Below are 27,424 nucleotides of genomic sequence, written 5' to 3' on the forward strand. Positions count from 1 at the left end.
TATGACCTAATGATTAACATAGGCAGGAGTCTTCAAGAGTTGCTAAAATCTTAGAGTGAGATTGATAGGAAATAAGACATTCATAAGTCTCAAAATAATCACCCTTCTGTCAAAATAAAAATCCCTAGTGCATTGGTCAACTCACCAAATGCATAAATTTAACATGGGAAGATATCCAACATTATAATTACTGTCAAAGTAAGCAAGAAAATTGAGTCGTGTTTGAACCCCAAATTTTTAAATCTTCCTACTAATCTGAAGACTGTCATTAAACAAATCCAAAGTCTATTTTAATGCACAAACTTCTAACCTGAACTCAGCTAAAGGGCTAATAATTGAAAGGTCACTCTGCACCCTCAGTAAACGCCCGCTCTAGATGGGAGGAGATCAAGAGATGGACCAAATAATGGCAACGAATGATTCTGGGTTCACAACCAAAAGGAAGACAGCTGCAAACATACTATGACCTTTACAGAAATTCCAATAGAAAGAGAGCACCATGAATAAAAGTAAAATCTCTGTCTTAGATGAGAGAATAGGGTATTGCATAAGAGATGCATTCTGTTCGTGGGAATATAGCCTGAAATGCTGGGTGTAGTTTTATCATACCTGAAGTGTACTTTCAAAATTTAAGGGGGAAAGTACAAGGAAAAATCATCAGTCACAATGTTTAAAGATTTATCCAAAGGTTAGGTGGGAAAGGGCATAGAACAGAGGGATTGTGCCATAAAGAAGACAGACTTCAAAGATGATCCAGGGAGATAGCTGGCCTCAGACAACACAAGAAGCCAAGGAGCAGTGGTACTGCTCTACAGGCCACTGTCCTTCCAGTCCAAAACACCATGTGCTGCCACTCTGGGATGGCACCCAGCTTGCACTTCTCGAAAGCTGCCTGGTGAAGGCTTTTCATCAACTCTTCCCTGCACTCGGCCCGCCACACACAAGAAACAGGGATGCAGTTATGGTGCCAAAGACTTGCCCAGTCTCACTTCTTTCCCAAGCCCATTTCACTATGGACTCCTCTGCCTCTTACTCACCCATTAAATTTCCTGATCCCAAAGCGATATGATCATCAGGCAGGTGAGGCTCAGAGGTCAGAAAATTACAGATTAGGAAAGGAAATGAGAAGAGAGGGTGCAAGTGTTTACCCCCAATTTCTTCTCAGAATACCAAAGCAAATAATTTGCATTCAGTTGGGTCAGGATTGTACATCTTGCAGAAGACAGACTTTTTCTGGGAAAACCAAACCAATGATGGGAGAGATCAGAGGTACCCAAAGGAAAGTATAAAGGTCTGAGCCATAGTACAGCAGGTAGGGTTCTTGCCTTGCACATGGCCAACCTGAGTTCCATATTGCCTTTCAAGGTGTAGAGCCAGGAGTAAGCCTTGAGCACTGCTGTGTATAGCCCAAAGAACTGGGTTTCTAAATGATTCCCTGGATCCACTGAGGTGTAGATCAGAGTAAATCAGAGTAACATGAGTGGGTAACTTCCAGCCCTTCTGGGATCTGTGAATGGTTCAGCAGCAAAACTGTCTTTCTTTGGGGCTGCAAGTTCAAATCCCCATATGAGCCACATGCAGTGAATCTGAAATCCCCCCACACCACAGCACAGCAAGTGATTTGCAGGCAGAGCTGGGTATGTAGAGGCACTGCCTCTCAAGTGTGCCTCTTCCGGCAGGCGGTGCAAGTAAAAGATCCATATGGATCATGATCAGGAGTGTGGCAATTGTGTGAGCACCACACATGCAAGCAAACACCTGCAAACAGGGATACATGGTCAGCACCACCACCAGGGGTGGAATCCACAGGGACCCCTTTACCAGTGTACACGACACAGCCACCACAGCACAAAAGAGAGGAGACATGGGAGAGAATTTTTTTTCCTCCTCCCAATTTTTCCTTTACCAACCTCGTACTGATTTTTCTTTCTTTTTTATTTGTTCTTTTTCATCTTTTTTAAAAAAATTTTTATTAATGAGACATCATGAGGTACAGTTGTAGACTTACAAATTTTTGTGCTTGGGTTTCAGTTATACAATGATCAAGTACCCATCCCTCCATCAGTGCCCATTTTCCACCACCACGAGTCCCAGTATCCCCCCCACCTCAATCCCCCCCATCCCACCCTGCCTCTGTGGCAGGGCATTCCCTTTTGTTCTCTCTCTCTTATTGGGTGTTGTGGTTTGCAAAAGAAGCAATGGGTGACAGTCATGTTTGGTCTATAGTCTACTTTCAGTATGCTTGTCCCATACTGGGAGGATCCTCCCAATACCTTTATTTGGTGCTCCCTTCTCTATCTGAGTTCCCTTTTCCCCTAGCATGTGTGGTAGGCCTCCAAGCCATGGAGTAAAATTCCTGGTACTAATCTCTGCCATTCTTGGGTGTTAATCTCCTATTTTGTTACTTTATGTTCCCCAGATGAATGCAATCTTTCTATGTCTATCCCTTTCTTTCTGAGTCATTTCACTTAACATGATACTTTCCATGTAGTACCACTTGTATGTAAATTTCATGACTTCGTCTTTTCTAACAGCTACATAGTACTCCATTGTGTAAATGTTGTACTGATTTTTCTGATCTCCTCCCTCCCATCCCCCATCCTGCTATCTGACTGGAATCAAATCCAGGGTCTCAAATAAACTGAGTGCCCCAAATCTCCAGTCCCTTGAAACAACATTTTATGAAACGATATTTCCATGAAATGACATTTCCATGAAACGTTTTCATTATCGTTTTATTTCATGAGATGACAAATATATCAGGACACAAATATTTAGCTGCACCCTCCTCTCATAGAGTTTCTAAGCCCTGCAGAGTAAGGGCTCTGAGAAATATAGCAAAGAAACCATTCTGTTTGGTTCCAGCCAGTCTGTCATCATAAACTCTTTGGCTTTGGAGACAACTATGAACAGTCCTTGAAGGAGGAGTGTGCCATGGTTAACAATTTTGCAATTAGTGTGAGAATCTTTCATCTACCACATCTTTCATCTACCATACCATATATGGTCATAACCATATTAAAGGAATATGGTTATGTAACTGTTTCACTTAATTTCAGTATCCGAGGTCCATAGGCTCAAACCATAGATTCAAAGTCAATATCAAAATACAATCTTCTAGCAAGTGTCTCATAGTACTTTTTTGCAAGCCTGTTCTCTACTTTTAGTTATTACAGAAAGTTTGTTATTTCCCTACTTGCCTATGACAGGGGGAGTGAACGAAGTACATAATAACCTTTTCATATTTGTATGAGCATGTTGAATTGCCTAAACCTTGGGAGGAATGCAATGTTGATGAGTGAATAAAATCATTACCAATTTATTTTTTGCTGAGGGAATTCCATTTTTGTTGCTTTCCTTCATTTTCCCTTCTGTTACACATCGAATTAATGTTTTTATTGAGCAGTGTGTGATAACGCTTAGTTCTTAAGTCCTGGGAGGGTCTACTTCAATGCACATTAGTGGGTACAAGTACTTTAAATGATTTCTGTGCTGTACATTCCTTTTTACTTGTCTAAAATGAGTTAGGCGTGATGATTACAGAGCTCTCAATCTTTCATTTTCTTGGATAAACTTATGTAATTAGAAGCATTTATTTTTAATCATGTTTTACCATATCTTTCAAACCAATACTCAAAAAGAAAGCAATGCTGAACAACTATTCTTTTCTAAAATCAGTACATTAGGAAAAGTAATTACATAATACTGTTCATTTCATCCCCTCAAGATATTAATTTCCAGACATTAGGTCTTTGGAACAGGTAGTTTTGCTTCATCTATTGCCTATAAAAACTAAAGCAATGTATGCCTTTGTAATATCTTTTATATTTTCAATGACAACTGCAGAATGGACAATATTGTATGCTGATTTTGTTATGAGACTATACCTGGTGGTGATCAAGGCTTTCTCTTAGCTCTGTATACAGGGATCACTTTTGGTGGTACTTGAGGGTCCATATACTGGGAAAAGAACAAGGGTCAACCATGTGCAAGGCAGCATGCTGGTTTTAAAAACAATGTTAACTGGGCAAAGAGACCATACAAGAGTAAGGCACTTGACTTGCATGCAGCCGACCCAGGTTCAATTCTTGTCACCACATATGGTTTCCCAAGCCCACCAGGTATAGACCCAAGACAAGCAAAACAGCCTATACTTATAAACTTAAAATTATGTAATATATGGTATAAGGTTCTTATTTTTGAGTAACTGAAGATAATTAATTCTGAAAAGATACTGGGGGCAGTATACAGTCTTTTAAAAATTTTGTATCAGGGCTGGAGCAATAGCACAGCGGGTAGGACGTTTGCCTTGCATGCGGCCAACCCGAGTTCGATTCCCAGCATCCCATATGGTCCTCTGGGCACTGCCAGGGGTAATTCCTGAGTGAGAGCCAGGAGTAACCCTTGTGCATAGCTGGGTGTGACCCAAAAAGCAAAAAAATATATATATATAGTAGCAAGAAAAATTATAAACACATTTTATTTGACCATGCAGCATGTGAAGGATATATCTTTAGTATAATTAACTACAATTTAAATCCAAAGTTTTCTTCATACTCAACAACAGTGCTGTTATTCTGAAATGGTATCACATACCTTTTTGAGTTAACCAACAGGGAATTCTATTAGTGAAAAAAACCTAGTGGGATTTCAGCATATGAAAAAGATAGCACAGTAATAGGCCCTTTGCCTTGCACGCAGCCTGCCCCGCTGACCTGGGTTTGATTCCTCCACCCCTCTCGAAGAGCCTGGCAAGCTACTGAGAGTATCTAGCCTGCAAGGCAAAGCCTGGCAAGCTACCCATGACGTATTCCATATGCCAAACGCAGTAACAACAAGTCTCACAATGGAGACATTACTGGGCCCACTCGAGCCCAGTAACAATGGGAGGACAGTGCTACAGTGTAAATAAAACTGAGTAGGATAAAAAATTCTACATAAACTCATAGTATATTTGACACACAAAAATGTTCAATTCTGTTACTGTTCTCAAAAATGAAATGAAAGGCATAAAGTCGAACCCAATAGTAATGAGAATCAGTATTTACACTGTGGGATTCTATCAAAGTGAATGGAGAGCTTTGGAGAAGTGGCTGGCTTCATGTTTGGAACAGGAAATAGACAAGATCAAGATGGACTAGGCTGTCAGGCTGCAAAACCATGGGGAGAGGCCATAAAAACAAGCAAGTAAATTTTCATAGAGTAACAACGGGAAAAAAATATTAAGCAAGAGTAAGATTTTTCACTTCTCTGAACTAAAGCATCACATGTATTTAAATTCATTCCATTTCATTAATTTGTAATGAAACTAGACAATACATTTCATTGTGGCTTTGGTGGCAGCTAGGGAAGGAATCCCCAGTAAACAAAAGTGATAGAATTAAGCATTCGCGTCACTTTCCTATATGAATTGTTTTGCACCATATGAAATCATTGATGAGAAGTTTCTCCTTGTTACTGTATCCCAGGCAATAAAAGAAAAAGTCAAGGACAGAAAAGATCACTCTGCGATATCTATGGAACAATTGAATGCTTTACACAGTAATAATGAACAATATCCCAAAGACAGAAAGACATGATGGAGGCACACTTAAGACAGTGGTGTGTTATCTCTCATGCCTCGAAATAAAAATGATGATCTTGAACCTGATCCGGCCTTTAACAGTTACTAGCCACTAATGTCCCAGTAATATTAGGAGTCAAATATGCCATATGACACCAAGACAATGCAGTCAGCTTCAATACAGCATTAGAAGCTATAAATAACCCAGATACTAAATCAAAAACTTTCAAAGAAAATAAATAAAGGTGACTTCTAAGAGTGAAATAGATCAAGGTAGATACAGCCGGAGCAATAATACAGGGGTTAAGGCATTGCCTTGCACAAGGCTGAACTTTATTTGATTCCTTTTATCACATTCGGTCCCCTGACCATCACCAGAGTAATCCCAAAGCACAGGGCCAGGAGTAAGCCCTGAGCACTCCTGGGTGTGGCCCAAAAAACAAAAAATGAAAGAACATTACAGACATGCCAATCAGTCATAATAACCAAATCTTATTTGGATCTTGACTCAATTTACAAAAATAAAATTATGAGTCAATAAGAAATGTTTGAAAATTTGTTATATATTATAATCACAACATATATTACATTACATTATTATTATATTATTGTATATTGTATATAACATACATACTATAATATTACAGCAGGTAGGGTGTTTGCCTTGCACGCCTCCGACCCGGGTTCAATTCCTCTGTTAACTGTTATTAGCTACTAATGCCCCAGTAATATTGAGTCAAATGTGTTATATTACACCAAGAGAATTCAGTCAGCATTCTCTCTCAGAAACCCCGGCAAGCTACCTAGAGTATCCCGCCCACACGGCAGCCTGGGAAGCTCCCTGTGGTGTATTCGATATGCCAAAAACAGTAACAACAAGTCTCACAATGGAGACATTACTGGTGCCCGCTCGAGCAAATTAATGAACAATGGGAGGACAGTGCTACAGTACTATATTATATATTAATTATATATAACACAATATGTTAGGTGATACTATGGGCTGGAGCAATAGCACAGCAGGTAGGGCGTTTGCCTTGCATGCAGCCAACATGGCCGACCCGAGTTCGATTCCTCTGCTTCTCTCTGAGAGCCCGGTAAGTTACCGAGAGTATCCCGCACAGCAAAGCCTGGCAAGCCACCCGTGACGTATTCAACATGCCAAGCACACTAACAAATCTCACATGTTCCTAGGCCCGCTGGAGCAAAATTGATGAACAATGGTAGGACAGTGACAGGTGAAAATATTATGGATAAAAACTGGTCCTTCCGAAAGAAATGAAATACAGGGTACCATGCTTTAAGATTATGAATGTAGGAAAGCAATAAACAAAAGAACACTGGCCTTGAGTTGACATTTCTAAACCTGCTGATGGGGAAAGGGCTGTCCATTAGGTTCTGCACTCTAGTATTGTTCTAAATTTGCAGAACGTTTCAGAAAAAATTTCATAGGAAGATGATAAAAACAAGAGTCATAATGCCCCTCAAGCAGCAATTTGTTCTTTATTTTTGTTTTTGAGCCACACCTAGCAGGGTTCAAGGCTTAATATTGGCTCTGCCTTAGGGATCACTCTGGGCAACCTGTGCTGTGGGATCATGTGGGGTCAGGGAGGAGGGGTGCGGGGGGATCCGATTAGCCACATGTCAAGGTAAGGGCCATCCCCACTGTCCTATCTCTCCAGTCCCTAAATCAGGAGTTTTGACCAGGGGAGAGTGTGGACAGTGATAGGGACATAAGTTTCTCATAAAACACAAGGAAGTATTTTGAAACAGACTAGATTATCATGGAAACAAAGGGATATCAAAGCACAAAATATTTCTGGTGACTATAAAGGTAAAGGTAAAAGGTAAAGGCCCTCCCGTTGATCGTCGATTTGCTCGAGCGGGCCCAGTAACGTCTCCATTGGAGACTTTGTTGTTACTGTGTCTGGCATATCGAATACTCTCGGTAGCTTGTGGGGCTCTCCGAGAGGGGCAGAGGAATCGAACTCGGGTCGGCCATGTTGGCCACTTGTAAGGCGAATGCCCTACCACTGTGCTATCACTCTAGCCTGGTGACTATAGATGTGAAAATATACAAGGTGGGAATTGAACATAAGACTGGACTTGAACTAAGTGTTATGTCAGGCCCACCACAATTTGCATCATTTGTGAGCTGTTTCTCATTATTTTCATCTCCAAGACCATCTAACTCTGTGTCCTCATTGCAGAACACGTGTCCGGTATTTTTGTGTCTACACAGTGCAGGAATATGAAGCAAAAAGACTTGTGACATTGAAGACAAGTACGTGAGAAGCATGAGAAATGGGCATAGGAAGCATGTTAGCAGAACAAGAAGAACATGTTCTACACACTTCCCATCTGTGTCCTGCTATGCCTAACTTATTGCTGTCACGCGTCCCACTGAAGTTTTTGTGGTTTACTTAAAGATAAGAAAGCTTTCTTCAACACTAAGTAACAAACCCAAACACCATGTTTGTAAGACACTAATTTAAATAAGTTTCAGGAATCCATCCAAAGAGATCATTAGACGAACACAATCCTAAACTGCTTGGGCATAATTTTCTTTTCTTTGCTTCAGACATACTAATTTAGTGTGTCTGGATCAAAACTTCCACTCCAGTAGACTTCTTACAAGGGTCAAAATTCAAAACACCAGGAAACTCAAAGAAAAGAAAACCAAAAATGCTACATTTCTTCTAGGTCGTTTTTAAGACTGCTCTGTAAATTTTATATATAATATGCAGATAACATACAGTTCTATTTCATCAGGGAAAGAATAATGAGTGAATACATTATTTTTTAAAGTCAAATCTCAAGAATATCTACATCATCAGTCTCAAGAATAGAACTACTGTATTATGAACCCAATTGTGATTCTGACCTATACAATTAAGGAAGTCAATCCTATTTGGGGAATGTATAGTTTCACTTGTTACACCGTAATTAGATCATTTGATATATTTCAGTTCTTTCAGCTTATACCATTTACATATTGGATTATCCGTCACTAGTCTAGAATCTCATCCTAAGGCTGAGACTTTCAAGGATTTTCTTACAGTTGAGAAATGGAAAAAAATCAGACTGGTGGGCATGTGCATTCTATTTGAAGATGGTTATTACTTTCTTCCCTTCAGGCAATGTAGGCATTTTCTCCTTTCTGATTCTTCTCATCGCTGGATTGCTAAGACTTATTTCTTTTAGCCCATTAATTTCCTGGCCAAGTTCACTGCCAAACAAAATTATGAAGAAAAAAAAACAGCATTGCAGATGCCTCCTGGATAATTTTAGAATTTGAATTCTCAATATATAAGATATGTAATGGCATCATAATGCTTTAGAAATAGTCAAACTTCTACCTTCTTCCCTTTGTATGAACAAACATTTATTACTACTTAATCTTAGACCCTTATGCATTTAAAAAAAAGTGGATTAAAATCTGCCTCAAATGTGCCTTGGCGCCTAGAACAATTTAATCCCATACTAAATTTAAAAAAGTAAATGGGAAATGAGAAATTTAGAGAAATTGTGATAAAAGAGCCTTTATCAAGAGGTTCAAGAAAAGAACCACAAATTAAATGAGATCAAGGGCCATAGCTATCTGTTAGAAAATGAGTTACTAATTAAAGAAAAACTTTGACTAAAACATCAATAAAAACTATTTCATTTCTGCTAACTGACCCTTTACCATGTTAGACTTGGACCCAATGGAACTAGCTACTTACATATTTTCACTCTTTAAAAGGAAGGCTAAGAAGATAAATTACTAATATGAAATGTTATGTCATACTCAAGGAAATTATTAATAAGTTATAATGTGTACCAGGCACAAATAAATAGTACCTTAAAGTGATTTTTTCCAAAATGTTCATTAATTGTTAACTTCTTTTAGAAGAATGTTGGCTAGTTATTAATAGGTTGACTAAATATTCCTATTATAACCATTTCCACCATAACCACCAAGTGAGACAATAAAAATTGCATGAAATCATCACAATCACCATGAATTAGTCAGAAAGCATGCATTGGGATTCTGTGATGGAACCCTCAGTGAACTGATAAGAATCAACTAATAATTGCCGATGGATTAAAATGACCAAAATCCTGCCCATCAAATGATCTTCTTACTCCATATAAAGAAAGCACCATGGTTACAAAAATGCAATACAGTAGAGATGTGAGTTTGATTTTTCTTGGAATTGCCACTTACGGACGTTTTTCTTTGGTGGCAATTTATCGATTCAGTGAACAAAAAGTTTAAAACAGGAGGTGCTACTCTGTTAGCACAGCCACTCATCTATTTGGACTTCCAGATCTCCTGGGTTGATATGTGGGAACTGAGATTTTGAGAGGGCACCATTATTCACTCACAAGAACGTCTTGCTGTGCCTGAACTTTTTAGGCAAACAGGACTGCCAAGCTCAACAGTTTTCCTACTGAGCGTTTCAGTACCTAGTGAAGCAAAGAACATGTATGTGACCACTGTACAAGAGAAACAATGAGCTCTGAATTTCTAAGGATCCCCCTGGTAGGCAGTAGACTATACACCTTGTCATAATTCATGCTGGGCAATTAAGTGCTCTCTTTGTGACTCCACTGAGAGTGCTCTTGGATTCTAAGCCGGTTTCCCTCAGAACTAGACCCCATGTGGCTTTTCTTTGGGCTAATTTTCTGCTATCTCCTTCCAGTGAAATCAATAGCTATGAGGACGATGAATGTGAGTCTTCAAAGTGAATCACCTAACCTGAAGATCTTAGGTGCTTCCAGGACAAGGCACAGATTGAATGTGGAGTAGTAATCCAACATGGAATTCTACTCACACAGTAGGTCTAAGGTAAATATAAAGACATTGGTCCTGTGGAGGCATGTTCTCTCAATATGGATTCCCATCTGTGATGCTGAACCAATGAGCAAGAATGAATTTATAGAAGTTTTTAGTCCATATTCCTCATTTGTGTGTGTGTTTTGTTTCCGGACCACACCCAATGATGTCTAGGACTGACTCCTAGTGGGACTTGGGGGACCATATGTGGTACCAGGGATGGAATCAGGGTCGGCTGTGTGCAAGACAAGTGCCTAACCTACTTTACTATCTCCCTGGCTTCATATGCCTCTTTTTTTTCTTTCTTTAGCTAGCTAACATAGATAAAGCTGAAATACCTTGCTAGAGAACACAACACAAAATACAAATTCGAGTACATCAAAAACATGTCTCAGCTTCCAAGTGTGATTTCCTACTAGTAAATCTTTAGCTTCGTGGCTTGCATGCATGCGTCCTTTGCATCAGGATACACCACATGGTTGCAGATTTGAACCATGCTGTATTTTCAATTAGAATGGCGAAATGAGAGATTTTTATTTTTCAAAGAGATGATTTCCAAGCTCCTAGGACAATAATGCCACAAACTCCACCAGATTTTATGAGAGTCAAAATGACAGTATAAATCATTAGGAAAATCTGCCAACCACAGACACAGCAATGCCTCAAATTCTTGGAGTACTGAACACCATCCAGTTGGCTGAGAACAAACCATGTGGCTTAAAATCGTTTTTCGCAATTATTCTCCTAACTAGTTCATAGCTTTTGGCAGATCTGCCCCACATGCATAGTCGAACTCAACTAATTTTCACTCTGCTGACCGACAAATAGGTTTTTTACTCCCTCTGAAAATCCACCCAGGCAGCGTTCATGAAATCTGAGGTGAGCTCATTAGTTAACAGCCTGGCTTTAAATAATGCATATTTAACAGGTCACCGAATAATCATTACTAAAAATTCTACTGCGCTAAGATGAGTTTAGTGAGTGAGTAAATTCTAAATCCCAATCAAAGTAACTGCCAGTCTGAGAATCACACAGCAAGATTTTACAAGCACTTCTTTTGAAATTGAGTTTCCCTTCCGTAATGAAGAGAGAAAAAATTTTTGTTGTTCTTATTATTTGGGAACCAGAGGTATTAAGGTTTTATTCCTATCTCTACACTCAAGGTTCACCCCTTGTGGAGCTCAGAGGACCATATTTGATGCCAGGGTATAAACCCAGGTGGGCCATATGCAAGACAATCACCCTTTCTGCTGTACTATGACTCTGGTGTCTGAAGGAAACTTTTTTTTTTTTGAGTCATTAGCTATAAACCTCTCTGACCTAATAATTAGTTCTTGTTTTGTTTGTTTTTGTTTGGGGCCATACTCAGATATGCTTAGGAGATAGTCTTGACTCTGTGCTCAAGAATTACTCCTGGCAGTGTTTGAGGGATCATATAGGATGTCAAAAACTAAACCTGGGTGAACCAAATCCAAACAGAAGTGCCCTACCCACTATACTATAGCTCTGGTCCCTAATAATTAGCTCTTAACAGACAAAAAAAAATCACTGCACCATTCTGAATCAATGTCTTAGAGTAACAAAATATTTATGTCTGTAGGAATAAAAGGGGCTAGAGCAATAGCACAGCGGTAGGGTGTTTGCCTTGCGCACAGCCAGCCCGGCCAAGCCGGGTTCAATTCCTCCACCCCTCTCGAAGAGCCCAGCAAGCTACCGAGAGTATCTCGCCCGCAGGGCAAAGCCTGGCAAGCTACCCGTGATGTATTCAATATGCCAAACACAGTAACAACAAGTCTCACAATGGAGACGTTACTGGGCCCACTCGAGCAAATCGATGAACAACGGGAAGATAGTGCTACAGTGCTACAGAAATAAAAGAGGTTCTCTATGAAACTTTTCACCCAACTTTCCTTCCCAGGTGTCACCTTGGTATGGCTCCTCCATAGCCCACAGGTGGAATTACACAGAAGAACGTCTGTTTGATGATGATTTCAAAATCCATAAATCTCCTGTCAGTGTAACAATCCCTCCCATCAAGAGAAGCATCCTGCCAGAGTAGAAGCCAATCATGCCAACCAGGAAGATGCGCCAGTATGTTTCTGACTCAGCATCTGTGAAGACTCTACAGGGGATGAAGAGTTGTGATCAGGCTGAGGCTCAATGGGCCTTCAACTCTACAAATAACGTCCTATTTCTCAGGAGAAATGTAATCCCATCAGTGTCGTGTAATCCCATCAACAACCAATATCCAAAGACTATAAAACCAAGCTCCCGGAAGCACACGGCCACATTTGTGGCCACAAGACCTCTTAGTGTCTAGTTCTTGCTCTCAGAGAACCTGGCAGGCCACTAAGAGTATTCTGCCTACACGGCAGAGTCTGGCAAGCTCACAGTGGCGTTTTCGATATGCCAAAACCCAGTAATAATGATGGGTCCTAATCCCCTGACCCTGAAAGAGCTTCCAATGTGGCATTTGCTAAAATCTCAGGGCTAGGACAAATGAAGACGTTACTGGTGCCTGCTCAAGGAAATGGATAAACAACAGGATGAGAGTGATACAGTAATTTCTCAGGAGTAGGTGGAAAGATCCCTCTCGGAGAGCCCAGCAAGCTACCAAGAGTATCCTGCCCACACGGCTGAGCCTGTCAAGCTCCCCATGGCGTATTCAACAGGCCAAAAACAGTAACAAGTCTCACAATGGAGACATTACTGGTGCTCACTCTAGTAAATCAATGAACAACAGGAGTATAGTACTACAGTGTTACAGTGCAGGTGGAAAGATACTTGTGGATTCTTTATTTATTAATTTTTTAACAGATTTTGGGCTACACCCAGAAGCGCTCAGGGTTTTTCCTGGCTGTGCACTCAGAAATCACTCCTCGTAGTACTTAAGGGACTACATGGGGTGCCAGAGATCAAACTTGGGTGGGCTACATGCAAGGAAAGTGCCTTAACCCATGTACTATTTACTGGGCCCTCCTTTAAATATTTTATAGTTTTCAAAATATTTAATTCTCGGAATCTGCTTAGTTGGCATTCCTGTTTGTTGTCGGGGTGCTTCTCCAATGGTACTGGAGTGGAACCACCAGGGTCACACCCTGCAGTGTCCAGGAGCCATGTGGTGCTGGAAATAGAACTCAGAACCTCTCGCATACCAGAAATGCTCTCCACCCCATTAAACATTTCCCCAGCATCTATTCCAAGATTTTTACAGAGGCATCATTACAGCATACCTAGTCTTGGTATTTTAACAATCTAACTGAATATTCCTCAGTAGAATAAAATGTTTCATTATCTTAGCTAGATTAGAATTATTTCTATCACAGCCAGTTCCCAAGGAACCAACCAAATCTTCATGTCTATTCCCACCCAATATCCTTTATCTATGGAATACTGAGAGTACAAAATATGTTCTAGGAAGGGTCAGAGCAATAGCACAGCAGCTAGGGCATCTGCTTTGCATACAGCCAACCCAGCTTCAATTGCTGGTATTTGGTCCATATGGTCCCCTGAGCATTATCAGAAGTGATCCCTGAACACAGAGCCAAGAGTAAGCCCTGAGCACTGCCGGGGTGTGACCCCCAAACAAACAAACCCAAACGAGTAAAATATTTAACACAAACTGAAGTGAAAAATCTTTTATAAAAGCTGCGAGCAGGACAGAGCAATAGCACAGTGGGTAAGGAGTTTGCCTTGCATGTGGCCAACTCAGGTTCTATCCCTGGCATCTCATATGGTCCCCGGGGCATTGCTAGGAGTGAATTTTGAGTGCAAAGCCAGGAGTAACCCCCGAGCATTGTCAGGTGTGCCCCTTTGCCCCAATAAAACAAAACAATTACAACAAAAAAGCTGCCAGCTTCCCAAATAGAAATTTTTTTTAAAAAAATAATTGCTTCTCGGCCTTTTGGCTAAGATTAAATGTAGCATCCGTTCTAATCAGTTTAATATTTGATACATCCTCTATCTGAGGATGTATATTAAATGGATTTTTGGAGCAGGGAGTTGGAGTAGGAGTTGCAGTGTTCCCAGGAATGGTACACCTCCCTCAGTTTGAAAAAAAAAAAGAAAGAAAAAAAAAGGATAAGGTAAGAAAAACAATTTATATTGGCAAAGTGTACTTTACACTATCCCAGACTTTTCAAAGTTCTTCTTCCACTAACTAATAAGGAAAGAAAGAAGCAGGTTGTACTCACAGAGGCCCACATTTCATGTACGGCAAATCAAAGAGACCTAATGGGTGCTGAGCCCTCGGGAGAGCAGGAGAGCATCATTCAGGAACAAGTGTAGATTCTCAGATCTCCACTGAGAAGAGTTAGAGGCGTGGGCCACAGTCTTGCTATGTGATTCTGATACCTACTCGGCTAAAACCTTTGCCTCTGGAGTGTTGGTCCCCAGGCCTGAACCCCCGTCTCTGGCCCCGGCATAAATTATGACCGTGGCCAAGTTACTGGTCACATTTAATTTCCTCACTTGTAAATATAATCACTTCCTACATTCACTAGAACACTGGTGAAAGGTGATATATGCAGAAGTTTGACCAAATGCTTGGCCCAGAGCACTCAGTCAATTTCAGCAATCATTTTCTCCAAGACAGAGGCGATCTCAGCCCATTACTCTAGTTGGCTTTTCTACTTATTCAATTAGCACATATTGGGTATGTCCCACCTCTAGAAGCTCAATGCAACGAGACTGCATCAGGGCTTTCTCTCTTGTGGCTGCACATCAGAATCATCCTGGGAACACTCTGTAATCTCAGTGCTCCCCTAATCAAAAGTAACTCTGACGTGAGAGGGTCAGGGGCCCAGGAGGGTGTCCAAGCTTGAACATGTTTTCAAATAATTTAGGAGCGCTGAAATAGAGGCATTTCAAATAGAAGAAGCCAAGCTGAAAGCAGAGAGTACAGGTTCGAGAAAGGGGTGAAGGGAACAGTTCATGATCCTGAGGAAACCCTTGCTTGGGGAGGAGAGGTTTTCACTGCAAGCTTTTTGGTGGTGTTTATATGGTTCCCTCTGACCTCCAAAGGAAGCACAGACTGTTTTTCCCAGTGTTTGCTACCTTATGGAACTCAGCAGATGCAAGAGTAGTCTGTTCATGCAACAAGAAGGGAAACGGTCTCAGATTGGGTCCTGCCAACTCCAGGAAGCCTGCAAAGTGCTACAGGACAGAGGAACAAATCTGCATTCACCATCTCCACTGCTGACACTCGCAAAAGTATAGTCCCTGGAGTCCACAGCCCAAGCCTCAAGGCCAGACGGAATGGTTTCATACACCAGTTCCCATGGGGGGGTGGAATGACAGCCACAGTCTTTACATGAATTAAAAGAGACACTCAGGCACTCGCCATGCCCTCCTTTAATCTCCACGGTGCCGTGATGAACAGAGAATGACAGGAAGGAATCCAGCTAACAAGCTGAAGCAGGACTCAGCGCTCTGCAGAATGCCCACGGGATGGGCCAACCCCTCTACTCTGAGTAGGAACAACAGAGAAACAACAGGTGAAAAGAAGACTGCAAAGATTTTGGTTCAGAAGTTGGAAAAGAATAAAAAACATGATTTACTGAGGGTTTCCTATGGGCTCAAAAATTCTCAGGCAGAACTTTTTTTCACTCTCTTTTTTTGTTGTTGTTTGTTTTGGGGCCCCATCTGGTAGTGCTTAGGGCTTACTCCTGGCTCTGTGCTCAGGCTTCACTCCTGATGGCCTCAGAGGACCATATGGGATACCGGAAAACCAACCAATTGGTTGCTTGCAAGGCAACGGTTCAACCTGCTGCACTATTGCCCTGGGCCCAGGTTTCATTCTGTTCTCAGTTTCCCTCACCTCCTTTACAAACCCTAGTGAAGGTCCTCTTCACACACTGACTCAGAGCAGCAGATTACAGATAGTATCTCTCCATGGCTTCTAAAATATACTTCCCAGATGCCATCACACTCTTGACACACCATCACTGAGATCACATGTCCTGTGTTAAGTCAGCACCAGTCTGGCAGCCCTGTGGCACAGGCCACATGCTCAGGAAACATTCACATGACAAAGCCACCTTGAAGGTGAATCCTGCAGCTAGTAGAGGAGCATCTTTGAGTCTTGTGTCTGGAGCATCAGATAGCTTAGAACAGGCAAGTCACCCTTGCTGGCTCTGGCCAGATGTCTGCCTCCAAGAACCAGTGAGATTGTGGTTTGGGGAACTAAGCTCTGTGACTTAGTAGGCAGCTGATACAGAAGATCTAGACACAGTCATGCATCGTGTACCAGTGGGAAGAAGCTCCAAGAAAGATGAGTGTAAGTGATTACTCTGCTAGGCAGACACCATGGAGCCTTATGCTATCTTGCTTGGATGATGGAACCAATTGATACTCGATCATGCAAGCAGCCCAGCTGGAACCACAGCATCATTAATGTTACATGTGACTATACTATGATCTGGGAGTCCATCATAGGCATAGTAAGTGAAACAAAAAGATTCTGAATCCAGACGCTGCATTCTGTGATGTTGCTCCTGAGAGATGAACAGGAAGTAGACAACCTATCCTGTTCCTTTTGTTATGGAGAAAGTGACTATTAATAAGAAAGCTTTGAAAGCCTTTGGTCATCCCCTAGATATCATGTTCATTCTATAAGGAACCCAACCATTCAACTCTAGACCTCAACACTTCTCAACAGAGAGATTCAAAGCTCCTGGAGGGGAGGACTTACTCTTTTCTTTTGATGACACTTATAAACAGACGGGTAAAACATGAAGCTATCTCACTCCTGTAGACTCTATCATCCTGCCTGCTCTGAGATCTGTGCTCCTGTGCTTTCAGGCTGGGCGACCTGATTTACAGTCTCTGCTGTCAACAAGACTCAGATTCCTCGATGTTATAATCTGGCCAACAGTGACATGTACTGCTGATCAACTCTGTTAGCAAAATACTCAAACTCTCTACCCATGGCGACTGGCACGTAGTACTCAATAAATGCTGCCTATGTGAATTATTTTCAAATTCATACTTTAAAAAAAATCTAACATTTTTGTTCTTGTGTTTGTTTAAGGTGACTTAGGGATTACTCCTATCTCTGCACTCGGGAATCACTCCTGGTGTGCTCAGGGGACTATATGGGGTGCTGATGGAACCTGGGTCAGATGCATGCAAAGCAAGCATCCTACCCTCTGTACTATTGTTCCAGCCCTGGAACCCAACATTTAAGATGTCAAACAAAGGGGTCTTCCCACACAATTTCTCTTTTTTTGTTTTTTTTTTCTTGCTTTTTGGGTCACACCTGGAGATGCACAGGGGTTACTCCTGTCTCATGCACTCAGGAATTACTCCTGGCAGTGCTCAGGGGACCATATGGGATGCTGGGAATCGAACCCACGTCAGCCGCATGCAAGGCAAACACCCTACCCGCTGTGCTATCTCTCCAGCCCCAACTATTTCTCATGTTAGCGGAAAACTTCCAATGAAACAGCAATAGTCCCCAAATGTGCCGATCTCTCACCAGAGAAGCAACAAAACCTCTACATTCACCAAGCCGGCTGATGATGGATGCCACCAGATCCACACATGCCCAACCAGAGCAAGAGAATTAGGGGAACCTACATTTCTACCAGCTTGCCAACAAATGCAAACAGTGATTTGGCTTTTTATTACAAAAAAGAAATGTCAGACAAACACAGGTTTCCTCCCTCTACCCTTAAGACCAAGGATAGATTGGGCTGGAAAGATAGCACAAGGGGTAGGATGCTCGCCTTGCCTGGCCTACATAGGTTTGATCCCAGCATCCTATATGATCCCCAAGCATCACCATGAATAATTCCTGAGTAAACAGTCAGGAGTAACCCCTGAGCATCTCTGGGTGTGAAACCTCCTCCCCTCAAAAAAAAAAAAGGCAAAGATGGAAAAGACCTTTGCTTCTATCCCATCTCTCATCCCATGACACAGTTATCACTTCATTACAACAGATGAAGTTCCTTAGCTCCAATGAAGACTCACTGCAATGCTTTCCCTACGCATCCCTCTTTCTCGGTCTTGAAGCCAATAAACTCCCAAGTGTCCCACAGACCCCTCAGGCAAGTTCTACGTGAATACTCCTTAGTGTCCCAGCTCTCTCTGAACTTAGCCCTATGGCTCCCAATTTTCGTTCTCCCACGGGCATTTGCTGCATCAAACTGCATTTGGGGTCTAAGATATTTCCACAATCTTTCATGACTAGGTAAAAGCGAAGAATAAAGAATCTGAGGAAAACGCCATCCCCCCCCCATCTCCAAATAAACAAAAATCCTGAGTGTTGGCACAAGGGTCAGATTCTCCGGGAACAATGTCAACCCCACTTCCGAGCAGCAGGAGAGTTAAGAAAAACATATCAGCAGCTACAAAACTAAGTGCCTAGTGAGAGATTCTGGGAAGCATCAGGGAATGAGGGTGCAGGGGAGCTGAGGAAGGAAGTAGTTGAGGGATGAGGGGGAGGGGGGGCAAACAGTCAGTATCAGGTACAGCTCTGTCTGGTTTTGGTTGGTTCATCCTTCTGGGTGCTGGGAATCGAGCCCAAGGACTCAAGAGTACAAGACCTCCACCACCATCAGGCCTGAGAGGCATCAGGTCACGGCCTTGTGCAGATCATGCCAGCCAAGGCAGGTCAAATGTTGGAGGAGCTGACCCGGGGACCCAGAGCACTGCTTGGGAGGGGTCCTCAAAAGTCAAAAAACTGAAAGACAGGAGATGATGTATTTTTAAAAGAGGCCCAGTCTAATGAACTGGTGGATCACAATTCCCGCAAAGAAAATGTCCCTGACAGAAAGTTTTTGCTTGAACCAATGAACAAGTCACAAGTCAAATATTTTCTGGGAGAAAATGCTCTACATCATTAATCATCAGGGAGATGCAGATCAAAACCACAATGAGATACCATCTCACACCTCAGAGACTGGCCCACATTCAAAGGAACAAAAGCATCCGATGCTGGCGCGGATGTGGCGAGAAAGGGACACTCCTTCACTGTTGGTGGGAATGTCGACTGGTTCAGCCCTTCTGGAAAACAGTATGGACGATTCTCAAAAAATTAGAAATTGAGCTCCCATTTGACCCAGCAATACCACTCCTGGGGATATATCCCAGAGAGGCAAAAATGTATAGTCGAAGTGACATCTGCACTTGTTTGTTCATTGCAGCACTCTTTACAATAGCCAGAAACTGGAAGAAACCTGAATGCCCAAGAACAGATGACTGGTTAAAGAAACTTTGGTACATCTAAACAATGGAGTACTATGTAGCTCTTAGAAAAGATGAAGTCATGAAATTTACATACAAGTGGTACAACATGGAAAGTATCATGCTAAGCGAAATGAGTCAGAAAGAGAGGGATAGACATAGAAAGATTGCATTCATCTGGGGGATATAAAGTAACAAAATATGAGATTAATACCCAAGAATAGCTGAGATCAGCACCAGGAGGATTACTTCATAGCTTAGTGGCCAGTCGGGCATTCTAGAGGAAAGGGCAGCTCAGATAGAGAAGGGAGCACCAAATAAAGTGTGTTTGGAGGATCCTCCCAGGAGGGGAGATGCATGTCGAAAGTAGACTATGGACTGAACATGTTTGCCACTCAATGCCTCTTTTGCAGACCACAACACCCAAAAGGAGAGAGAGAACACAGGGGATTGCCCTGCCACAGAGGCAGGGGGGGATGAGGGGATGGGGGTGGGGGGGATATTATCCATGGTGGTGGAAAATGGGCACTGGTGGAGGGATGGGTATCTGATCATTGTATAATCGAAACCCAAGCACAAAAAATTGTAAATCTACAACTGTACCTCATGGTGTTTCACTAATGAAAAAAAAATTAAAAAAAAAATATTTTCTGGTCAGTTTTTTTCCTAACTCTATTTTTAAAAACTGCAACTAGAAACATTAGAGGACTTTAGTATTACATCTGTTACTTCACAGCAATCATTTCTTTGACTCCTAAGAGCCAGTATCCATAGCCAAACTGGCTTCCAGGTGGACAGAGTAGGTATCAGAGGCAAAAAGTAATTATTCGGGAAGTTCACGGGGGTCTGAAGCTTACTACATTTTTCTACATTCTGACCAACATTTAGAAACTACTGCACAAGAATTATTCTGCAATCAGGAATTCTCGACATCAGAACTCCCAGCTTTTGCTTGAGAATCAAAGATCTGAGTTCAAAGAGATCCAGCAAATATCACAGGCCTGCAACAAATCTCCTGTGGTGGGCCCTGAGATAGGAAAAGTCCCTGGCTACTCTTTTGTGTCCACTCAGTCCCTCAACCGTCCCTGCACAACTTGTAACGTGGATGATGCTGCCCCCTGCCAGGGAGCCTTACCATGTACCACATGCTGGGCCACTTGGGGTCATTGAAGTATGTAGACTGGCTAGGACTGAAGTCATAATCCCGCTTGATCCGTTTCTTTACAACTTGCTGTTGGATCCACTCCACCTGCCAAGAAAAAGGACAGTTGGTGACTAATCAAGGTCCATCAGGTTACCACAGAGTAACAGGAGGTGGAGACATTTCCTCCTCATATCAATTCTGTTTAAGTCAATAGATCTCCAAGATGAGTGGGCTCAGAGATTCTCTAGAAATCTAGATTCAACTAGAAATCTAGTTCATAAAAGAGCAGATGAGTCCTTTATGACAGTTAATTCAAATCTATAACAGCTAGCCTGTTGGCTTCACATGCACAAGAGCTGGGTTTAATCCCCAGCATGATGCAGTCCCCTGAGCACTGAGTCAAGAGTAGCCCCTCAAACTTTGGATATGGCCCTCAAACAAAAACAAACTGGGTGAAAGGTAACTTGGTAGTCCACTGCTATTCAGTAAAGCTTCGAAACCTGCTTGAAAAAAAGATTAAATATCACTACTTGATTCAAGATTACTCAATGAAAAGGAATACCATGGCACTAACAAACTGGAAATGCATAGCTACAAATAAGTATCAAGGCCAAACATCAGTAGCACTGCACTTTCTTCCCATTGTTCATCAATTTGCTCAAGAGGGCCCAGTCCATTGTGAGACTTGTTACTGTGTTTGGCGTATCGAATACGTCATAGGTAGCTTGCCAGGCTTTGCTGTGTGGGCGTGATACTCTCGGTAGCTTGCCAGGATCTCCAAGAGGGGCGAAGGAATTGAATCTGGTTCGGCCGCATGCAAGGCGAATGCCCTACCACTGTGCTATCGCTCCATCCCAAGGGCAAACATCAAAGCAATAAATTCCTATGATTCTCATACTGAGAAATATATTCCGTAAGAATACTGGCGTGCAAGATGAACTTAAATCATGAGTTTGTAGTTACATTATCTAAAAGAGCAAATATAGTCACATAGCCTCCAGAATAAATACCAAATCTACTTATGATTAGGATACAGCTAAGTATTATATATGTACTTTCTCCGGTAGTGAATTTAAGCAAATGTGCCAATACAGAAATATAAGTCAATGAATTAGAAACAGTATTCCTCAAATGAACTTTTTTTTTTTTGCTCCTACCTAAATTAATTTAGGCCAAGTGGTTCTCTGGCACGGAATTCTATAGCATCCAGAAACAAAGACACTCACATACTCACACATCAAAATACAGAGAGTGCAGCATGACATTTCTGTGAACTACAGGACAAGAGTTGCCCGAGAAGCTGATAAAGAGGGTGTTCATCATTTAATTCAACCAAACATTTATTTATTTATTATTTATTTGCTTGCTTGCTTGCTTGCTTGCTTGTTATTGCAGTTGGGTAAGAAGAAGGATTCACTGGGTCTTTTGCAAACCACAGCACTCAAAAGGAGAGAGATAACAAAAGGGAATGCCCTGCCACAGAGGTAGGGTGGGATGGGGGATGGGGGGAAGGGGGGTGGGAGGGATACTAGGACTGGTGGTGGTAGAGAATGGGCACTGGTGGAGAAATGGGTATTCGATCATTGTATAACTGAAACCCAAGCACAAAAATTTGTAAGTCTACAACTGTACCTCATGGTGCTTCACTAATAAAAATTTAAGGAAACACACACACACACACACACACACACACATACACAAAACAAAACAAACAAAAAAAAAGAAAACTGCTAACAGACTACTAAAAGTGGGGAGGCATACCTTTGTTATTTGATAATTATACAGTTATCTCAGGGGTTGGAAAATTGGAATTCTCCACCTGATTTTGTAAATAAAATTTGATTGGAACTTTTTAAAAAAAGGATTTATTGGTAGATGTGACTCAGGAGAGGCAATTTGGGGTTTCTTGTGAGTATAGGGCCAGAAAAGTGTCCAAGAGAACCTTTGGTTAGGTTAGGGATATATCTGACCCCACACCCATTAGAAATGAGCCACTCCTCTACCACATGGATTCCAATGCAGCAGCATCAGGAAATGGGACTTGGCCCTGCAAAGGGACTCAGTGGCACGCTTCTTGTTCTGCAACTCGCTGCCAGTGTCTTGCTTCCAGTTAAGCCTGGAACTTTCAAGGGATCCCCCAAATACCCATCTCAATCTTCATATTGAAGATGGCAAAAAAGGCAGATGAGAATGTCCACTGTCGTAGACTATGTCCAGGGTCCCTTAGGGAAACCCATACAAGTCACAGGCAGCAGATACTCCCAAGGACCATGCTATCTAGCTACTGTCCAGCCGTTTACTGAGTTGTCTGATGTGATATTCTATAATGCCAACATGCATATCCACACCATATATACCACACAAAGTCCATCTTGTCCTTCATTACCTAATCGCTTCCTTTGTCCTGATTAACCCACCCCATGTTCCCCTTGGAGCTAAAAATAGTAACTGCCTTATAGCATGAATTTTTCATTTTTCTCTCATTTACTTCACACACTGGTTGCTGAGTGACATCATATGACATTTATAGTCCTCCACCTAAGTTATTGGTAGTATGCCATTGTGTATATGCATCCTCATTCTCCACACATCACTGAAGAGTATGTAAGCTGCTTCCAGGTACTGGCCTAATATTATGTATCAGGCTGCAAACAAGGGATCCATATATCTTTCCCAATTCCTGTTTTATACTTTGGAGATAAATACAAAAAATAAAAGATAACCAAATTATAGAGCATTTCTATTTAAAAAATATATTTTTCAGGAATATCTAGAGTTTCCACAAACAAATGCATCAATGGACATTCCTATCAAGAGTGTAAAAAGTTCCCATTTCTCCTCAGACCATTACTTGTTTCTTTTCTCTTGGAGAATGGCCATTCTCACAGATGTATGGAGGGATCTTGCTGATATTTTGATTTGCATTTTTTTGATTAAACAATATCAAGAGCACCTTTTTATGTGTCTATTGGCCATCTGTGTATCTTCTTTGGAGAAATGGAGGGATCAGTTTTTTGAAGTGACATGAAAACTAACGTGGCATTTAAAAATGCATGCATTTTTAATGAGAGTAATTTTAAGAGACATGTTCCTAAAAGTTACAGAACAAAATCGATTTCTTTCTCAATCAAAGCTGAATTGCAAACATAGGCCTACATGTACTTTCCCTCCCAACTTGCAAAAAAAAAATGTTTTTCTTTCGTCATTTCTAACCAAGTTCTAAGGAATGAACTTTATGAATTCATTTTTCTTTCACCTGATAAGTAGTATGCTTAATCTATAATACACTGTGCTGGGAATATAAAGATGAGGGAAAAGTGTTTTTCTTTGAAGAACATCTTACTCGTGAATATTTCGTGAGATTCTACAATGCCCCACTTCATGAAAATATAAGTATATACATGAGAGATATGTATATCACAGACCCTATCACAGTATTAATTAGAACTATTAATGAAAATTATAATTATGCTAATTTTAAAGCAAATCTACAAAAGATATAAAAGATAGGCGAGGAGGGTATATAATTGTTATTACAATCTTGCTAAACTCCCCAGTATATTTATTCTCTCTGTCTCTGTCTCTCTCTCTTTCTCTCTCTCTGTCTGTCTGTCTCTCTCTCTCTTTCTCCCTCCCTCTCCCCTGCCTATCTGTCTGTTTATATCTCTCAGGATAAATATGTGGGGGAAAAATGAATCATTTTCCTCAATGAACTCGAGGTATAAAAGATCTTACCAAGTAATATAAGCATTTTACCAAATAAAATCTCTTCTTCAATTTTACCAAACAAAAAATACTTAGTTACACGGCCTGCAGCTAGAAGGTGGGACAGCAATGTGAGATCTTTCTTTGACTCTATCCAAACACAGCATTGATACTTTCAATGCACACAGTGCACTGAAAAGTAGTGACACTTTTTTGTTGTGTTCTGTGTGTTTCAGCATCATATACCATGTAATTTGCTTATGATTTTACAAGTGTGAATATATAAGTAAGTTTTGGAAAGCAAGAAAAGTATGCTCTATAAGGCTGGAGAAACTATATTTAAATTTTTAAACCACTATCCATATGTCTGTCCTGTGCCCTTGAAGTCAAAGCTTAAAGGTAATTCAGATTTCACTTCCTGCCAACAAACCCAATACAAAGAAAAGACATTAAGAATTTCATTTCCAGAAAACTATTGCCAGCCCAGGAGAAGAGCAAAAATATCTGCTTTACCTCACTGCTTTAACTTTGAAAAGTCCTATTTCCTAGATCTAAGAAAGTACCATTAATGCAGATTATACAAAACAGAGGACTTTTGACACCCTGACCCCAGCCTCCATTCATGTCAATACCCTTCCGCTCCCAGCTCTCTTCTCCATAAATCCAAGACATCAAACATCTGCCTCTTCAGAATCATTGTCTAAAGATGTTCTCTTACTGACCCAGAGCGATAGTAAGCAGGTAGGGCACTTGCCCTGTACCAGCCAACCTGGGTTCCATCTTCTACACCAAAGTAGTCCCCCAATGATCCCTGAGCACAGAGGCAGGAGCAAGCCCTTAGCATAGCAGGGTATGCCCCACCCCCCTAAAAATAAACCCAAAGAAGTAAGTTCTCTTACTTCAGATACCACTTGTAAGAAAATCTCGTTAATCCCACAATCTCAGTTGAATTTGTCTTTTTCATTAGCCAACTTTCCAATAAAATCAATATCAACAAAAGAAAAATTGTTTTCATATAAATGTAGATTATATGAGCTACCACAAAATGCGTAGAAAAATAATTATGGTGTTATATAACAAATATTACAGGAATCACAGATGGACTATTAAATACCTAAGTCATAGACAGAGCAAAAAGTGGAAGGAACATATCTTATATATCCAGCTATAGCCAAATATGTTAGGATATTTACTGCTAGAACTCTCATGATAACTAAAAGTTGTGAACAACCAAAGTCTATCTTGATAGGGCTGAGTTGAAGAAAATAAATATTTTGTGACATCAGTACATTGAATACAAACCAATCATAAAAGGGAATGACTTTTACTTCATGCACTAACAGAGAAATCTTTACAACAGATTAAAATGAAAAAACAGTGACGTAAAATAGTCTATAAAGGATTCTATAATTTATATCTCTGAAGTGATAGGGAGGAAGGGAGAAAGGGAGGAGGGGAGGAAGGGAGGAAAGAAGGGAGAGAAGGAGGATGGGAAGAAGACAGGAAGGGAGAGAGTGAGGGAGGGAGGAAGGGAAGGAGGGAGGAAAAGAGGAAGGGAAGAAGGAAGTGATGGAGAGAGCAAGGGAGGGAGGGACTCTTCTGATAATCCTGACTGCTTTCTGGGTGGAAACTGAGTATCACACAAAAATAGCAGGGAAAGCTCCCAGAGAGCATGCTCTTAAATACTTTTTGGTACTTCTAACAAGTTACCAGTAAAAACAAATAATTTTTCAACTTAATATGTGCCATTGCTTGATCCCTATCACATAATTTAATAATTTGGTAAAAGCTTAAATTACAACATTATTTAAAAGCATAAACAGGGGCCAGAACAATAGCATAGTGGGTAGGGCGTTTGCCTTGCATGCAACTGATCAGGGTTTGATCCCCAGCATCCCATATGGTCCACTGAGCACCTTCAGAAGTAACTCCTAAGTGCAGAGCCAGGAGTAACCCCTGAGCATCACCGGGTATAACTCAAAAAGCAAAATAACAATTTTTTAAAGTATCAATAAGAAAGATATAAACAGAATGCTTTAGAGAAATTTTGGGGAAAAAAGCAAAGAGAAGTTAAAATTTGGAGATCTTGATTTATAAGCCACCTGTGTGACCTTCCAAATTTCTTTTATTGGAAAATATACAGACTAAATAAGTTCCTTAGAATGTTTCTAATAGCTCTGAAATTAAATATTTATTTATGATCTATATACATACAACTATATACATATATGTATATCTATATCTATAAATATAATCCTATTCTTATTTGATTGAGAATAGGAATTTTGTTTTAAAAACAGTGGAGAAGTAAAGTCTAGTGCTCCATTTGATAAACAATACTAAGTTCTTCTGTGAAGATGCAGGATTAATATTTAGAAAGCAAGGTAATAAATTACAAAACTTGTTTGATGATTTGAATGAAACAGTTGACAGGAAATAAACTATTAAGTGTTCCAAATCTCCTTATCCTTTTTTGATTAACTTTGTCAAAATGGAGGGAAAGGGCATGTAAAGATCTCTTCCCTATTTTCTACTCGGCTTTAAAGCAAAAAACCAGTCAGAGACAGTACAAGGGTTAAGAGCCCCTGGGCCTCCTAAGTACCACTTAGAAAACCAAAGCAAGCAAACAACAAAGGCGACAGAGCTGCTTTGTTGTTTTAAAAAACTGAGTTGAGTGTATTACTGTCATGTACTTTATTTTTTTTTGTATGAAACAAATCTATGAAAAATTTTAGTACCAACAAGCTATTCCCAAGTCCTAAAAATCTATCTGGCTAAGAAATGAGAGTTAATCAGTGAAAGAATCTAGAAAATCAAGAAAAATTATTTCTTTTTAGATGAAGACATTCAATTAAAATCCTGTTTTAGGGGCTGGAGCAATAGCACAGGGGTAGGGCGTTGCCTTGCACGCAGCCGACCTAGGTTCGATTCCCAGCATCCCATATGGTCCCCCGAGCACCGCCAAGAGTAATTCCTGGGTGCATAAACCAGGAGTAACTCCTGT

The 27,424-nt window shown here is 40.9% G+C and overlaps 1 protein-coding gene, 1 non-coding gene and 1 pseudogene across 2 annotated transcripts in view; 1 reads left to right on the forward strand and 2 right to left on the reverse strand.

Annotated features, from left to right (window-relative positions):
* PCSK5 (proprotein convertase subtilisin/kexin type 5) overlaps positions 1-27,424 on the reverse strand; it is a 482,296-nt gene that overhangs the window by 362,478 nt on the left and 92,394 nt on the right. Inside the window, exon 3 of the mRNA XM_056118773.1 lies at positions 20,707-20,820. Coding sequence (XP_055974748.1) covers positions 20,707-20,820 — 114 coding nt within the window. The remainder of the gene's footprint in view (positions 1-20,706; positions 20,821-27,424) is intronic.
* On the forward strand, positions 14,274-14,430 carry LOC130028074 (uncharacterized; annotated as a pseudogene).
* LOC130028069 (small nucleolar RNA SNORA70) lies at positions 22,921-23,051 on the reverse strand. The gene has a single exon (XR_008793159.1). It is a non-coding gene; the product is annotated as a small nucleolar RNA SNORA70 (small nucleolar RNA).

Source organism: Sorex fumeus, unplaced genomic scaffold, assembly GCF_029834395.1.
Source record: "Sorex fumeus unplaced genomic scaffold, SorFum_2.1 ptg000038l, whole genome shotgun sequence".
NCBI classification, from domain to species: Eukaryota; Metazoa; Chordata; class Mammalia; order Eulipotyphla; family Soricidae; genus Sorex; species Sorex fumeus.